The 17,792-nt window shown below is 40.7% G+C and overlaps 2 protein-coding genes across 3 annotated transcripts in view; one reads left to right on the top strand and one right to left on the bottom strand.

The window, feature by feature from the left end:
• The window catches only part of ttc23 (tetratricopeptide repeat domain 23), a 23,369-nt gene extending 21,126 nt beyond the window's left edge, over positions 1-2,243 (top strand). For both annotated transcript variants that reach the window (XM_024379445.2, XM_024379446.2), the window contains exons 10-11: positions 1,503-1,585; positions 1,789-2,243. In XM_024379445.2, coding sequence (XP_024235213.1) covers positions 1,503-1,585; positions 1,789-1,909 — 204 coding nt within the window. In that variant the 3' untranslated portion in view covers positions 1,910-2,243. The remainder of the gene's footprint in view (positions 1-1,502; positions 1,586-1,788) is intronic.
• On the bottom strand, positions 2,239-17,792 carry synm (synemin, intermediate filament protein). The gene is made up of 4 exons (XM_024379444.2): positions 16,885-17,792; positions 13,749-13,873; positions 11,832-11,887; positions 2,239-7,381 (listed from the first exon to the last, which is right to left on the bottom strand). The coding sequence occupies exons 1-4, from the start codon at positions 17,671-17,673 to the stop codon at positions 5,283-5,285; spliced, it is 3,069 nt and encodes a 1,022-aa protein (XP_024235212.1). The 5' UTR covers positions 17,674-17,792; the 3' UTR covers positions 2,239-5,282.

Genomic DNA, 17,792 nt, shown 5'->3' with positions numbered 1-17,792 from the left:
AACTTACCTGGTAAAATAACAGATAAATAATTATTTATTTTTTAAACTGTGTTTGTGCCAATTATGTTTGATTTATAAAAGACACAGTTAATGCTTATAGCAAATACCTGTCATCAATAGCTATATACTAAGTATGACACACATATACATTGACACACTTTCTCCGTCCTTGCCTTCTGAGCTCGTTCTCTCCATCCCCAGAAACACACTAAAATAGTCCAGTTCAGGGAGATTTCAGAGTACTAGTAATAACAAGCCTGTAAGTTAAGGAGCCTTGTTGCTATGTTGCTTTGTTATTGTATCTAAGTGCAAAGTGGGTCCAAGTATCCCAGAGTGAATCAGAGCTCCCACACTCTGCTTCTTATCCGGACGGGATGGGTAACCTTTCTGAAGTACCCCTGACAGATAACGTGCAGTGTTATCATGTTCTTTCCCCCGTTATCATGACAACCGCTGCTCTCTGGAGCCATGATGTTAGATTTAGAAATCTGGACAGAATCCAAGAGGATATCTCAAAGGAAAAAATACATGAAACATGACAGTGAGAGAGTTGCACTTATCCTAATCTTTTTCCTCTTTGGGGACTATAAAGGAATCCTGACTCTGACATGACACTCAGAGTCTATGAAAGGGGAAAACAATGGCTCACACAAACATTTGTAGTTTTTCTCCATCTTCCTGTTGCAATAGAAGTCCTTCCATTGCATAGTGCAGCAGGGAGAACTGACGAAAACATCCAGGGCCAGATGGCTATCTGCCAGAGTTTCCCCGAGCCCTTTCCTCTGCCGCTTCCATCGCCAGGCAGGAAACATTGAGCACTCACTTTCCTTGGTTCCACAAAGTTCTGTTGACATCCTGTGATTTATGTTGATTGTGGAAATGTTTGATCATCTTTCTCATTGTTGTTATCAAACACACGTGTGTGTGATAACAACATTACTGTTTTCTATGGTTACAGTGCATTCAGCAAGTCTGCTCTGACATAGATAAACAAAGTGGTCATTCCCCACTCATTTCCATTTTGATTAAAGAAAGTCATTCTTGATCATCACTGCTACTTGAGTTTACCTTATAAACCTATTAAAACAGATCAGATGCCAGGTTTGTTATTGTTTGGTCCTAGAAATACCCTGGGATGTGCTGGTCAGTGTCTACTCCCCGGGGTGAGTCAGATAGACTGGTGTTATCTGAACCCTGGTTACTAGAGGGGTTATTTCTGGATGGGAAGTGCTCTCTACAGAATTGGACAGGAAGTGTTTTGATACCCCTCAGCTGTCTAAGTGTAGCTCTACCTTTTCATATTGTTTGTAGACAAAAACAATCCATCAGCCTCCCTACTCTTTGTCATACGTTCACACAAAAGCGCTGTAGTCACTAAGTGCTTTGAATTTGAATGAACTTTAACCTCAGATTTTGTGCTAAATAATTCAGAAGTATGTCATATCTTTTCCTATTTAAAATCATATCTTACCCCACAGTGAACCTTGTTGTTTCTGTTTCAGTGTCTGGACATTCAGAGTATCCTGTATGGCCCTCAGCATAAGAAGACAAGAGCCACGCAGAAGACAGTGGACATGCTGGCCCAGTAAGTCTGCAACCTCAGGAATGACCATCGATACCAACACATTATACATCCAATACATTTATCAATAGGAACATTGTTGTGAGAGAAAGTAAAATAGTGACTTTAATGTGTTGGCAAAATGATAAAGGGCATTCCCTACACTGTCTGCCCTGTTAAATATATTAAACCCACATTGTCATTTACAGTAGTGTATGTTTTTCCAGGGCGCCCGAGGTTGCTGGGAGACAGAGGAGGGAGGGTAGCCTGAAAACAAGGCCTCCTTTCTGTGCAGTCCTACCTTCTCATAGCAAGGCAGGAGGAAACGCCAACATGTCGGACTCCTAACATGCCATCAGAGCTGAGCTGGATGAATGAGCCTTGGCCCTCTAAGAAAATAAATCCTCTCTCTTTGTCGCAAGGAGAAATTCTATGAATTGGAAATGAACCAAGAAGACCCCTGGCAATTCTTTCTGTTTTCATTGTGCATTCTCTGAGAAATTAGTGTCAGGCTGTTGGCAGGACTACGCAGACAGAACTCCTCAGAATGAAGGGAAGGTTCTACAGGAGAAGAGCTGCAGCGGAGGACTCTGTCCCTTCCCTGTCTCTCTGTGTATACAACGAAGATGTTCAATGTTATGTTTATGTTGTATTAATAAAGACTCAAACTCAGGAAACACACTCAAGTAGTAATTTAATTGTTTTTGCAATATGAAGAGGTGTCCAAACAATGGTTGAAAACTCATTCTCACTAAATTCACCCATCTTTAGTAAAAGAAGAATAAAGTAGGCTAATGCATGAAGCACTTACTTTCAATATGCGAATAACACCAATGAATCATGAGGGTAGCACATCCCCTTTTTAAACATTCAAAAATGAGGCATGAAATGCTCTTTTGCACTGCAATGTGTACTGCACCATTTTTGTGTTTAAACATGGCACATTGGGTAGTTTGGAGATTTAATTTCACCTACAATGTTGCGTATCAAAAAAGACTGCCTTTTTGATAATGTTCTTAAAACACAAAATGAACCTACAGTATGTAAGTGTTTTGGCCAAACGGGGTGTTTTATAAAAGTCTTTCACGCTATATTCACACACTAAAGAGATGCTTAAGGACTTGTACTGTGAAAGGCAAAACCTTTTTTCTAATGTATCTGGGCACTTAAGTACAACAACAAACCATTGTTTATAGCTAACATCTTTCAACTCTAAAGTGCTCTACTTTAGGTCATTTGCATTCAGCTTTGTCACAAAACAATTTGTAAAGCAATTATATTGTATTTCCACACTCTTTATGCTCTGTTATAACAAGACCGTGCCAAGTAAGCATAATGTGAAAGATCTGTGTTCGGTGTTTCTGCACTGTTGCAGAGAAGAACTCTAAAGCAGCTTATTGAGGAAGAAGACCGGGGTTGTGGGGTGAAGTCATATTGGAGGTGCTTTAGTTTTTCCACACGCACGCAGACACACACCACACACACACAGGCAGTGCTACTAAGCTGGTGCGCTGGTCCTAAAATAGCCACGGTGGTACACACACTAACTCACCTCTGAGCCAAGGTGAATCCTGACACTGGTCACCAACACAACATGGCTCATGCCGAGGCAATTCATATGTACTGTGGTTTACTGAAATTAGATATCCAGGTGTCATCTCAGACACTAACCATCTGCTTACCTCCTCATTCTCTCTAGCTCTCTGTGTCTCCTCATTCCTCAAGTTCTTTCCACCTAGTTTAAAGCCTCTGTCTGTCTTGCTACCACTGCCTCTACAAGCAGAGAAAAACACCTCTCTTTGGAATTCAAGATGGCCGGATTACTTCTCGCCGATCTAAAGCCATTTACAGATTAAAAGATCATGGTGAGGGAACCGGAAGGATAAACTATAAAATTATTTTGAGGGACAATTATTTTAAACGCATTAGTAATGTCAAACATGCAAAGTGGTGATCAGAATCACTCGATAACACCCCATTTGATTTGACAAATTGCAGTTAAAAAAAAAATGTCTGTATTTCCAATTCAAATTATTCATAGAGGGTAGATTTCATTTGACAAGACATGATACACTTACTTTTATGCCCTATCATAAACACATTCCAATATATCCATCATAAGCACTGTATTGGATGATTCCACATATTAACCACAGGAAGTCCCTCAGCAACAAACCACTAGCTTTAAATGTGGTTCCAAATAACATGGCGTTACAGGAAACAATATGTATACGTTTTTTCTTCCAGCTACATACATGTTGAACCTGTTTTAAGACTGCAATCTTAACCATAACAATGAAGGATATACATGTATATTAGCATCATTCCATATTTGGTTAAAGTATCTCAGGCAAAAAGGAAGAGAGACCTAAGCAGTGTAGTACAAGTTAGTACACAAATATATACACTCCCTACATATTTATTTGAATGGTGAAGCTACTTTTTTTTTTTTGGCTCTAAACATCAGCATTTTGGATTTGAGATCAAATGTTTTATATGAGGCGACAGTAAAGAATGTCACGTTTTATTTGTGGGTATTTTCATACATATTTGTTTTACCATTTAGAATTGAATGCACTTTATGTATCTAGTCCCCCCCATTTGAAGTTGTGATAAGTATTTGGAAAATGTAATTAATAGTGTATTAAATTCAGGCAAGTTTAGTATTTGGTCCCATCAAGCTTGTGACTACAAATTTGTTTAATGCATTTTGAAGTTTGTTTTGGTCGTATTTTGGATTATGTTGTGCCTAATTGTAATTATTGGTACATAATGTATTGAGTCATTTTGAGACACTTTTACGGTAAAAAATAATATAATGTTTCTGAACACCTCTACATTCATTTGGATGCTACCATGATTATGGATAATCATGAATGCATCTTCAATAATGATGAGTGAGAAAGTTAGAGGCATAAACATCGTTCATGATTATCCAACATCCTGGTAGCATCCACATTCATGTAGAAGTGTTCAGAAACATATTGTATTCTTATTTACAATAAAAGTGACAAAACATTATTTACCATCAATTTCTATTGGGCACAACATATAATCCGAAAAACAAACTGTAAATGCATCAAATAAGTTTGTAGAGTCACAAGCTTGATGTAGTCATTGCATGCTAGGAAAATGGGACCAAATACTAAACATTTGACTTAATTTAATACACTATAAGTGCATTTGTCCAATTACTTATTACACCTTCAAATGGGGGGACTAGATAAATGAAGTGCATTCATTTATAAATGGTAAAACAGATATGTCAAATAAAATGTTATTCGTCACATGCGCCGAATACAACAGGTGTAGACCTTGCAGTGAAATGCTTACTTACAATGTATGAAAATACCCTCAATTAACGGTGATATTCTGTACTGTCGCCTCATATAAAACATTTGATCTCAAATCCAAAATGCTGGAGTATAGAGCCACATTCATGTTTTAGCTTCACTGCATAAATAAATAAAGGAGTGTATCTAGCAGGAAATGAATATAACATATTCTCAAAGGGAAGCAGAGAGCAGTGTGAAAATGGGTAACCAATGCTATTTCACTTTTTGATATACAGGCAGTGGCTATAATTTGTATTCTTACCATGATTGTAGGCATCGCAATTTATGAATCGCAACTAATGACGTCACATCACTGTTCGTTGCAACTGATTGACTGGTGTGTGGCTTAATATGGGGAGTAATGTAATAAAATGATCTAATTTTAATCAGATCTCATCTTCATTAGATTCAACATAGACTGTGGCAACTCTTTTCTCATGAGTGACCTTCAGTGGGGGATCCTGTCCTTGGCCGTTATTCACATCCATCTGGAAGGAAAAGGACTTCTCTGATGGCCCCAGCTTGATGTGCTTCTCAGTGACTTCAGTCGTGGATTCTCCTCCCTGTCCCTCACTGCTAGTCACCCAGCCCATCTCATTTGTGACCAAGGTGAATCCTCCCTCTGCTCCAAGGCCGGAGTTGGAGGAGCGTAGAGCCGCCATGATCTGCTCCTCAGATACATCATCCCCCTGCTCCTCCAGCAGCCCAGAGTCCTCCAGGGTTGTTGAGCTCTTGAGCTCTGCCACGATAGTCGTGGTTCCGTTATCGGAGGACTGGTGTACTTTCTTGATGTCCACAGATATGTTCTGAGGAATATCACCTCTTGTGAAGAGCGCCAACTCTTCTTTCAGGCTCCCTGACACTGTTCCTTGGAGCTGCTCTAGGGCTCCCCTCAGCTGCTCTTTGGGGTCCAGAGTTTCCTCTCTCAGGTATCCAAGCATCGACTCCTGTACTGTGGGGGAGACATGGATGGTCTCCTCTTCAATAATGCACTCAGGGAAACTCTCTCGGGCCAAGGAGTGGTCACCCTTTATGTACAGGCTGTCTGATGCAGGTCTGCAACTATCGCTTTCCTCAACAAACATTCTGTTCCTTGAGAGTCCCCCATCCTGGTAGTACCTTTCATCTGAAAGGTCGTCCACCACTCCGTAATGTCCATATGATGCAATACCACCACCCTCCTCAGGCTCTGACAGATTGGCATCAGGTGTAGAGACAAAATACTCTTGAGACTCTTGGTCGTGGCTGTAGTATGGAGATTCACTATCTCTGGAGTCTTCCTGGACCTTCACAGATCCACCATTCCTGCCATAGTTTTCATCTGTCATGGAGGTTTTCATTACTTCATCAACACTCTCATGGTATTTGGTGCCGTGGGGGTCATTCTCTAATTCTTCAATCTGGAAGAACATTGAAGAGGGCTCGGAGAACTTGGGTGTGGACTTCTCCTCAAACTCGTACTCCTCGTCACTGTAACCCTCCACTGGTTCCTCAATGATCTCCACATTGACAGACTTGTTTTCCATGTCCTCTCCTCCATGCAGCCCAAGGCTGAGCAGGTTCTGAATCATGTTTCCTGTTTCACTGCCCTTGATATCCTCCAGTGACACGTGTTTCACTCCCTTGCTGAGCAGTTGTTCCAGTGCAGAGTCCTCTGACATATCCAGCTCCTCCTGGACCTTGGACTCCAGGATAATCTGTGTCTTTGTTGACCCGTCCTCCTGCTCCGTTTTCTCCACATGGTAAGTGATTTTGGAGTCTGGAGATGAGCTGCAGACCATTCGATCAAAACCAGCAGGTTTCATGACCTTATCAATAAGTTCTTCCATAGACACAGAGTCTAGGACCATCTCATCACTTGTTGTGGTGCCTGCAACGTTGCCGTCTTTGGCATGCATCTTGACATTCTGAAGATGAAATACATCTCCTCTCACCTCTCTTTCAACTTGCCTCTCTACTTTCTTTTTGCTGTTCTCCTCCGTGTTTCTGCTCAGACTCATCATTGGTGGTGACACTATTCTCACTGATTTGATGTCAGCAGTGGGTGAGGCAATGGGACTGGACTTGTTTGCTGTGCCTCGAGAATGGCCTAGAGAATCCTTCGCTGGGTGTTGTGACACCTCTTTGATTCTCACACTCCTCTCCTCCACAACTTTTTTCTGAGCATCTACATTCTTCTTGTCGGTACTCTGGGCCACAGGTTTAATAGTAGAGGATGAAGAGCTGGAGGATGCAGACTGGGATTTAGTGAACGAGACCATGTCCCTTCTGGCTGCAGGACTCTGATTCCTGTTGTAGCTGCTGCCTGTGACTGAGATAGGTATGACCCTGGAAGGACTGGTGCGACCATACTGAGATGGAACAGGTGATTTTCTCAAGCTTGAGGTTGGTTCCATGTATCTCACATCCAGATGCTTCCTTACATCCTGTCTGGCTGAGGTGGAAACTCTTGGTTTGTAGTGTTGTGGAGGCCTCATCTTAATATCTGAGGTAGAGAGTTAAGGACCAAATTAATACGATTATAAATCCTTTATATAAATACATTGGGAAATGGTTATCACTGCATATATATACACTGAGTATACAAAACATTAACAACACCTGCTCTTTCCATGACATATAATGAACAGGTGAATCCAGGTGAAATCTATGATCCCTTATTGATGTCACCTGTTAAATCCACTTCAATCAGTGTAGATGAATGGGAGGAGACAGTTTAAAAAATGATTTTTAAGCCTTGAAACATTTGAGACATGGATTGTGTATGTGTAACATTCAGAGAGTTTAACGGGCGAAACAAAATATTTTAGTTCCTTTTGAATGGGGTATGGTAAGAACTGCAACGCTGCTGGGTTTTTCACACTCAACAGTTTCCTGTGTGTATCGAGAATGGTCCACCACCCAAAGGACCTCCAGCCAACTTGGCACAACTGTGGGATGCATTGTAGTCAACATGGGCCAGCATCCCTGTGGAATGCTTTCGACACCTTATAGAGGTCAGCAACGGGTGTGGCTGAAATAGCCAAATCCACCAAATTGAATGGATGTCCACATACTATTGTATATATAGTATATATACAGTACCTGTCAAAAGTTTGGACACTCCTACTATTTCAAGGGTTTTCTTTATTTTTACTATTTTCTATATTGTAGAATAATAGTGAAGACATCAAAACTATGAAATAGCTCATATGGAATCATGCAGTAACCAAAAACGTGTTAAACAAATCAAAATATATTTTGTATTTGAGATTCTTCAAAGTAGCCACCCTTTGCCTTGATGACAGCTTTGTACACTCTTGGCTTTCTCTCAACCAGCTTCATGACGTAGTCACCTGGAATGCATTTCAATTAACAAGTGTGCCTTGTTAAAAGTTAATTTGTGGTATTTCTTTCCTTTTTAATGCGTTTGAGCCAATCAGTTGTGTTGTGACAAGGTAGGGTTGGTATACAGAAGACAGCCCTTCTTGGTAAACGACCAAGTCCATATTATGGAAATAACAGCTCAAATAGACAAAGAGAAATGACAGTCCATCCTTACAATAAAACATGAAGGTCAGTCAATACGGAAAATTTCTAAAACTTTGAAAGTTTCTTCAAGTGCAGTCGCAAAAACCATCAAGCGCTATGATGAAACTGGCTCACATGAGGAATGCCAAAAGAAAGGAAGACCCAGAGTCACCTCTGCTGCAGAGGATAAGTTCATTAGAGTTACCAGCCTCAGAAATTGTAGCCCAAATAAATGCTTCACAGAGTTCAAGTAACAGACACATCTCAACAGCAACTGTTCAGAGGAGACTACGTGAATCAGACCTTCATAGTCAAATTGCTGCAAAGAAACCCCTATTAAAGGACACCAATAGGAAGAAGAGACTTGGTTGGGCCAAGAAACACGAGGAATGGAAATTAGACCGGTGAAAATCTGACCTTTGGTCTGATGAGTCCAAATGTTTGATTTTTGGTTCCAACCTGTTCTTGCCATAATATGGACTTGATCGTTTACCAAATAGGGCTATCTTCTGTATACCACCCCTACCTTGTCACAACACAACTGAACACAACTGATTGGATCAAACGCATTAAGAAGGAAAGAAATACCACAAATTTACTAGGCACACTTGTTAATTGAAATGCATATCAGGTGACTACCTCATGAAGCTAGTTGAGAGAATGCCAAGAGTGTTCAAGGCATCATCAAGGCAAAGGGTGGCTACTTTGAAGAATCTAAAATCAAATATAATTTGATTTGTTTAACACTTTTTTGTTACTACATAATTTCATATGTATTATTTCATAGTTTGATATCTTCACTATTATTCTACGGGTAGTAAAAATAAAGAAAAACCCTTGAATGAGTAGGTGTGTCCAAACTTTTAACTGGTACTGTATGTGTGTGTGTCCAAACTTTTAACTGGTACTTATAGTTCACATAAAGAAATCAGTCAATTGAAATAAATAAATTAGGCCCTAATCTATGGATATCACATGACTGGACAGGGGCACAGCCATGGGTGGGCCTGGGAGGGCATAGGCCCACCCACAGGGTATTTGGAAAGTATTCAGACCCCTTGAATATTTTACGTAACAGCCTTATTCTAAAATAGATTAAATTGTTTTTTTTTCCCCCTCATCTATCTACACAAAATACCCCATAATGACAAATCAAAAACTGTTTTTTTTTTAAATTTATCACATTTATAAAAAATAACAAACTGAAATATCACATTAACATCAGTATTCAGACCCTTTACTCAGTACTTTGTTGAAGCACCTTTGGCAGTGATTACAGCCTTGAGTCTTCTTTGGTATGACGCTACAAGCTTGGCACACCTGTATTTGGGGAGATTCTCCCATTCTTCTCTGCAGATCCTCTCAAGTTGTCAGGTTGGATGGCGAGTGTAGCTATTTTGCACAGCTATTTTTAGGTCTCTCCAGGGATGTTCCATCGGGTTCAAGTCTGGGGCCTCATTTATAAAACAGACTTACGATCAATTTTGATCTTAGGTATGACTTACGCAGAAAACGATGTATAGTATAAGTAGTTATTTATAAAACCTTAATTTGACCTGGAAATTATGTTATCTCTATGCAAAGTCTAGACTTGACGTAAGTGATTTTCCTACTACTTATGTACGGCTATTATTTTTTCCCCTTGCAGTTTAAGGTCAGACCATTTCTTTTTCACATCAGCTACAGTTCTGTCTTGCTGCTCCACGTCGTTCACTGCAGCGGCGACACACTCCCAAGGTACCTGTTTGGCTTTGTTTGTCAACCCACTATTTAGTCCACCGAATAATACGTGTTGCCTGTCTTCAATCTCCTCTACCATCGCCGTGATCTCATCTTCCAAAAAGTTCGCTTTTCTCTTTTGGTCCATGGCTATTCCTGACTAAACCCTAATTTGTGCTAGCATTCTATGAGGGGAAATCGCTGATTGTAAGGCATTTTCAGGTGCTGTCAATTTTAAGTTAATTTGAGATTCATAGATCACAGTAAGTTACAAATGGGCTTCTTAGAACTTGTGTAAGCAAGGTTTTTTATGCTCAGTATCTTTTATGAATCAAACGTAAGCACACCGTCGGAAATTATCTTATGACTAAGTTCAAGTATAAATCTAAGAACATTTTTATAAATGAGGCCCCTGGACTTTGGCTGGGCCACTCAAGGACATTCAGAGACTTGTCCCAACGCCACTCCTGCTTTGTAATGGCTGTGTGCTTAGGGTCGTTGTCCTGTTGGAAGGTGAACCTTCGCCCCTGTCTGAGGTCCTGAGCACTTTGGAGCAGGATCTCTCTGTACTCCGTTCATCTTTCCCTCGATTGGAGACTAGTCTCCCAGTCCCTGCCGCTGAAAAACATCCCCGTAGCATGATGCTGCCACCACCATGCTTTACTGTAGGGATTGTGCCAGGTTTGAGGTTTCCTCCAGACATGATGCTTGGCATTCACGCCAAAAAGGTTCAGAGAAGAGAATGTTGTTTCTCATGGTCTGAGAGTCCTTTAGGTATCTTTTGGAAAACTCCAAGCGGGATGTCATGTGCTTTTTACTGAGGAGTGGCTTCCGTCTGGCCACTCTACCATAAAGGTCTGATTGGTGAAGTGCTGCAGAGAGGGTTGTCCTTCTGGAAGGTTCTCCCATTTCCACAGAGGAACTCTGGAGCTCTGTCAGAGTGACCATCAGGTTCTTGGTCACCTCCCTGACCAAGGTCCTTCTCCCCCGAGTGCTCAGTTTGGCTGAGCGGCCAAGCTCTAGGAAGAGTCTTGGTGGTTCCAAACTTCTTCCATTTAAGAATGATGGAGGCCTCTGTGTTCTTGGGGACCTTCAATGCTGCAGAAATGTTTGGGTACCCTTTCCCAGATCTGTGCTTGGACACAATCCTGTCTCTGAGCACGAAGGACAATTCCTTCAACCTGGCTTTGTTTTTGCTCGGACATGTACTGTCAACTGTGGGACCTTATATAGACAGGTGTGTGCCTTTCCAAATAATGTCCAATCAATTGAATTTACCACAGGTGGACACCAATTAAGTTGTAGAAACATGATCAATGGAAACAGGATGCACCTGAGCTCAATTTCGAGTACGAAATACTAATGTCAATTACATATGTCTGTTTTTTTTATTTTATTACATTTGCAAACCTTTCTAAAAACCTATTTTTCGCTTTGTCATTGTGGGGAAATGATGAGGAAAATGTTTTATTTAATCCATTTTAGAATAACGCTGTAACAAAACAAAATGTGGAAAAAGTCAAGGGGTCTGAATACTTTCCAAATGCACTGTATATATAGTTAGGGTAATTGAGTAAAAGAAGATATTGCTACCAATAGGATGTCACCTACTGAAACATTCGAAACATGTAAATTTACTCTCAAGTGTATAGTAACACAAATTTCCCAGCCAAAAGTGTGACTTATTTGAAAGTAATGTACAATACCTAGGACTCTTTCTCTTGACTGCAGATGTTGCTGATGCTCTCCTTCAATAAGTGCCCTATAGAAAAACAAAAACAAAAGGGCATTAAAACCAGGGATAACACATGGTAATGATATGATTGGGCTTGCATTCTTAGAGCAATATTGCTTCTTCAAAATTAAGCACTGGTTTGTTTTCATACAATTACAATCACCTCACAGGAGAATGCTGATCATCCTGCTCTGCCATCTCAAACCTCAAATGAAACACAGAGGTAAGCTACCAGACGATGAACACAAACTATGGACCTGGCCATATACAGAACAGAGCAGGTCAACAACACTTTACTACAACAGACCAAAAGACATTAACAACAAAGACACTATACCAGTAACGTTGACCAGCTCACATACCTCGGCAAAGCATTGGCTCCACAAAACAAGTTTTGGAAAACAAAATCTACCATAGGATACTTTTTTGAAGCTATAACCCCTCTGAAAGTCCATGGTGTGCCTCACAAAAGGCTAACGTAAAAATAACAGCTACAATGCACCGCTGTCTACTCTCTACTATAGATCCTAATGTGTTAACAGGCAAGTACACTAACATACATACCAGCTTTCCCACTACCTCTCCAAGGAAGACATTTCATTTCTTGCAAATATTGTAAACAAAGTGCAGATGTGTCACCCTAAGTAGGCCTACTACAAGAGAGCTCAATTCAGAGTCTCGGGAGACCAGGGAATTGTCTGTAAAAATAGCCTTGAAATAGGCCCCAGACCAGGAGAAATGGAAAGACACTCTGGAACAGACCTGAGAAGAGACCAGTGTTCGTATTACATTTCTGAAAGAACTCTGGACAATGGGTAAAAACAATATCATTAAATGTCATTGCTTTATATAAATAACCATGTGCATCGATCATAGTTATTCTGTGGGACTAAAGTAGTCTCTGTTATGATAATGTTGAAGTGTTCTTGAAGTGATCCACTGTGACCAATGGGAATTGTAGTGACATAGTCTGGCATTGTCATTACAGGGCTCAGCAGGTTGACATCTATCAAGTAATAACCCCTTTGAACACTTTTTTCTAACAAAGATATGAAAAGCATATATTTCCTGTTCACCGAAAACCAAACTATAACAAATAAGCCAAAATACCCCTGCACAATGTTTTTTTACCTTTATTTAACTAGGCAAGTCATTTAAGAACAAATTTGTATTTTCAATGACAGCCTAGGAACAGTGGGTTAACTGCCTGTTCAAGGGCAGAACAACAGATTTGTACCTTGTCAGCTCAGGGGTTTGAACTTGCAACCTTCCTGTTACTAGTCCAACGCGCTAACCACTAGGCTACCCTGCCGCCCCAATGAGGATAGGGAGTTAATATAAGTATAAGTAAAGGCTGTGTGGAGGAATGCTAAGTGCCCCTGCCAAATGGGAGGGCAGCAGAGCATTTGCTTTGCAGCTACAGTGAAGGGTGAAATCACTATAAATACATTCCAAGACCAACAACACTGCAGCATTGAAGGATCTGTGTTGGGCCTAACATGACAGAACTAGCATCAACAGGCAAAACAGTTGTATTATTATACATAAGGCTGCTTTGTAATTCCATGGTACTATTAAATTGCGATATTAAACATATTGTTTTTACACAAGCACTGTCATCTCACAGTTGATTAAAAACCACAATGTTGTATTCCTCAGAATCAGCATTTTCAGCCAGCTCCTCTGATTTCCCAAGATAGTAAAAAGGGTCTCTCCACAGGTCCTAACCCATGAGGCAGAATAAATGTCACAGTAAATATTTAACCATGCTTGGATCACATGGGAAGTAAGGCTACTATGGGTTGCATTACAGTCATTTCTACTACAAGTCTCCATAGTGGTCTCTATTGAACTCAGAAAGGCCTAACCAGAACATAAGAAGACCTACCTGTAGTAAGCCACCTCCATGCCCAGATCCATCTTGACCTGCAGGAGCTCCTGGTGGTCTCTGACCTTTTCTGCCATGGTGTTGGCCAACATTTCCCGCTCCCTCTCCAATTCATCAATAATCACCTGCAAAGAAACCATGGAACAGAATTGTGAACATGTACATTCCCTTCTATCCTGTTCTAACATACTTCTATGAGACTATTATAGGGATGGTCTACATTTATTTTGTTCATTGCAATATCAGGTACAGGGAATTAAGATAAGAGATGGTGCCCTGAGTATGAATATAAAGACATCTTTCAGGTCACAAATGACTGTCCAGGTTTGTCCCTCTACAGTACCTATATGGTCATGCATTGAACTACTTTCTGTTTCAATAGTACTTGGTTCACCATCTGACCCTCCTTGTTTATTTCTAAGTAGGTAACCGATTCAATTGTATTGAGCGTGTTAGGGTGAACTTTAGCAGTGCTGTTGTGTTGTGCACCTGTTTCAAGGCCCTTGAGACACCTTCCCTAGAGAGGGCAATAGTAATGCCGTCTTTTTGTATGCACTAACGGGGGGCTAACTTCGCCATGGCTTGTCGGCCGAAGCCTATGGGGAAATGGATGGATTTTTTGTAGTTTTTATTTGTTATAAATGCTGAAAAATAAGGTCTGTGGTAAACACAGGCTTAAGAGATCTAAAACACATGCACCGAATGTGGATCTAGCGTTTGTTCAGCGTGCTGTGTTTTAGGGACCACCCGCTGTAGACATCTGACTGACGCCATTTTTTCACACAATTCTACATGTAAAATTGGTGTGCACTCGGTTCGCAAATTAGGTTCAGGGGTGCTAAGTACTCTCGGCCAGCAAACGCTGTTGGTGTGTCTGAGCCTTATAAGTTTTGTTCTAGTAGATCATCTTCATCAGCTAATGTCACTTTTTGTGAATTTTGAAGCATTTATGTAATCACAACTAGCACATAAAGGATTCATAATTCCTAAAGGGCATGTTAACTGATGCGCGCGAGCGAGGTTTGAAAAATAAATGTACACATTCATGTTACTCAATCATTGCACCCACACTGCTCACACGTCTGTGTAGCCAGGTGCTAAAATAGAACTTGGTTCTATTTGTGATGCTTAACACGCTACAAGTCCTTCCTCTCCCATCTCCTCATTGGTTTTTAGGAGCATTTACCAATGTGGGTGATTGAAAGACGAACTGAGGTCCACACTCCAGTCCAGTTGGTGGTGGTAATGCACCTTAAAATTGGTTGCCGACCACCATATAAAGTCCAAAGAAGAAGAAGAAGCCTGAAGGAGGAGAGACTACTAGAAACTTACCCTTTTATCTGTTTATTAATTGTTGGAGTAGAGGACCTTGTGCATTTCAGGTAAAATAACAACCCAATGTTTATATTCCATTACGAATTAGCTAGCAACAGCAAGCTAACTAGCTAAATTGCCATGAATGTTGACTTTTCAACCTGTCCCAAAATTAATATAGTTGGTTTAGAGTTTGTTTCGATATTTCAACCTGCGTGTCCTGATCGCGTCTGGTGTGGGTGGACAAAATCAACATGAACGAGCGCGAGTGGTGTGGTCAGCATGTAAGCCTGTGTTAACCTCAAACCTTATTTTTGGCTTTTATCCCAAAACTCCATTCTTTTCCCATTAATTTCCCCCATAGGAATGGCTGAATGAACCAGATAAAACTAATTTCTGTTTTTTAGGACTACAAGCTGGTGAGCTCTAGTTCACTGTTACCTCTCATTTAAAGGAGAAGGAGGATGGACTGGATGAATCATGGGTGATCCCTCTAACAGATCAGACGAATTAGTCAGCTCAACAACTGTCCCTTTAAGTCTAGTCTGACACTCACTGTCCTAGAGTGAAATATGGCATCCCATTGGATGAGTGTCAGGGTCAATTTACAATTAATTTCTTGGGATTGCAACATAATTTTTAACAATTAGACATGACTTGAGAGTTTTACGACAATATCATGCATAACGTACCTTTAAATTCAATGCAGTTGACTTGCAAATGTGCATGGGAGAAAAATGATTGACCTGCTTGGTATAGCTCTATCATTAGTAGGCCACTAAGGATTAGTCTCTGCATCAGCTAATTGGTTTAAGTGGCTGATGCAATCCTTTTAGTCTGTCCTGAAACACTGCACTGGTGCAGAATGCATTTTTCTCTGTGGTTATGAATGGAGTTTTGGGCAGTCCTTTTAATGGCATGGGCTATAAATCAAAGCTCCTGAGATTATTTTCTAGATTTATTTGCTTCAAAACCAGCGACTGTGTGTTGATATCATCTATAAAAGTGTGATCCCCAGTGGATGAATGAAGGCAGTGGGTGTGAAACAACAGAATGGCACTCCTCACTTTGTTCCAAACAGGCCTGTCAGGGAACATGCACTCAATGATAGTTTATATGCAGTAGTTGTGCACATTTAGAATCACAAAGTAGTACCATGACTTGTCAAGTTGGATAGTGATACTTCTGAACCACAAGGAGGTGTGGCTCATGTATCAATTCCACAGCTCCTGCAGTAACCTTTGCCCCTCTTTTTAATTCCTGTGGGCCAATATGATTGGTGATTGAGGTGCACGAGCACCTGAGCAAGAGTGGCCCCTGCTGTTTCACTAAATTAATCAAGTATGCATATTTTTTGTAGTTTAAACATAACTTTGAAAGCATACAGCATACTGTGAACATTATCCGTGAAGACATAGCTGATCAATTAGTTCAGTCATTTTCATTTAGATTTTTTAATTTTAATTTTGACATTACCAAACACTATAATTTATATAAAGACCCATCTGTCATAATAATTATGATTAATGATATAAAATATGATAATGAGCTATATAAAAAACACATTGTGGATGTTGGGGTAGCTGCTCTTTCTCGTCAGATCGTGGGTGTGGCACCTAGAGGAGGAGGTGGTCAGCTCTCATGGAAAGGCTGGGTAATCTGTGCGCAGCACCCATCACGTTGAAGAAATACATTTTATGATCCATGAACAGATCCAAAAATAACACACATTGCATTTAAAAAAAACTTTTCTAAAAAAAACAGCATGAACGACAGAGAGAGATGTCTAAAGTAACATGGGTTGCAAACCCAATTTTCTCACCTGATACTTGGTGATGTCCCCATGGAAGTTCTCCTGCATGTCTATGAGCTGTTCCTCCAGGTGTATTTGAATCTGACCGTGCGTGTCAGCCTCTTTGCGTAATTTGTCAAACTCTGCGGCATAATGTATCTTTTCCCTTTGGAGATCATGCAGCCTCATCTGGTCGGCTTTGATCGAGTCCTCCATTTCTTCGACCTTCCTTCGATACATTTCGAAGGTGTCCATCCATCCATCGGCCAGGCTGAGGGCGTACTGTTGCATATCTTCCATCGAGACTCCCGGAGGGCCATGATACATTTTGGTAACATTAGGTCGTGAATGGACCTGGTTCTGAAGCTTGGTCATTTCTTGTCTGTGTGCATCCTCAATAAATCTGCACTCGTTCTCAAGCTGGAACAGACGTTCCTCAAGTGCACCATTAGTCTGTTGAGCTTTTTGAAGCTGCTTTTCGCAACCTTTCATCTCTCCATCAATGTCTTTGCATACCACCTGCTCCTCACCACACATAGACTGTAACATCTGAAACTCTTGCCATAACTTCTCTCGTTCCATCTCGGCTCGGGACTTCTCGAAGGATAGTTGCCCCACCGTTCTCCTCAGGTCCCGCATTTCGGCCATACATTTGTTGTCCCATTCCACCGTTTTATCTTGTCTTCTCTTGTTTATTTCAGTTATCAGGATTGCATTTTCATGCTCCAACTGCTTCGTTCTTGACAGATACTGGCCCAGTCTGTTGTTGAGCTCCTGTAATTGATGTTTTTCGGCATCGAAGCTCCTGAATTGTAACATTTTGTCATGTACAAATTGTACACCTTTGCTTCTTTATATTTCTATACAGGGAAATGTTGTACTGGTCTTATTTGCAAGTGCGTCTGTGAGCAGAGCTGTGATGCAACTATGTGATGAGG

Source organism: Oncorhynchus tshawytscha, linkage group LG19, assembly GCF_018296145.1.
Source record: "Oncorhynchus tshawytscha isolate Ot180627B linkage group LG19, Otsh_v2.0, whole genome shotgun sequence".
NCBI lineage: Eukaryota > Metazoa > Chordata > Actinopteri > Salmoniformes > Salmonidae > Oncorhynchus > Oncorhynchus tshawytscha.
The sequence above is the reverse complement of the archived record's forward strand: the minus strand, read 5'-3'. Positions and strand labels throughout refer to the sequence as shown.

Coding starts and splice junctions, on each gene's coding strand:
- synm (XM_024379444.2), bottom strand. CDS start 17,673: ATGTTACAATTCAGGAGCTTCGATGCCGAAAAACATCAATTACAGGAG. Junction 13,874..16,884: donor GGGACATCACCAAGTATCAG/GTGAGAAAATTG, acceptor GTTTCTTTGCAG/GTGATTATTGATGAATTGGA. Junction 7,382..11,831: donor GTCAAGAGAAAGAGTCCTAG/GTATTGTACATT, acceptor TCTCTACCTCAG/ATATTAAGATGAGGCCTCCA.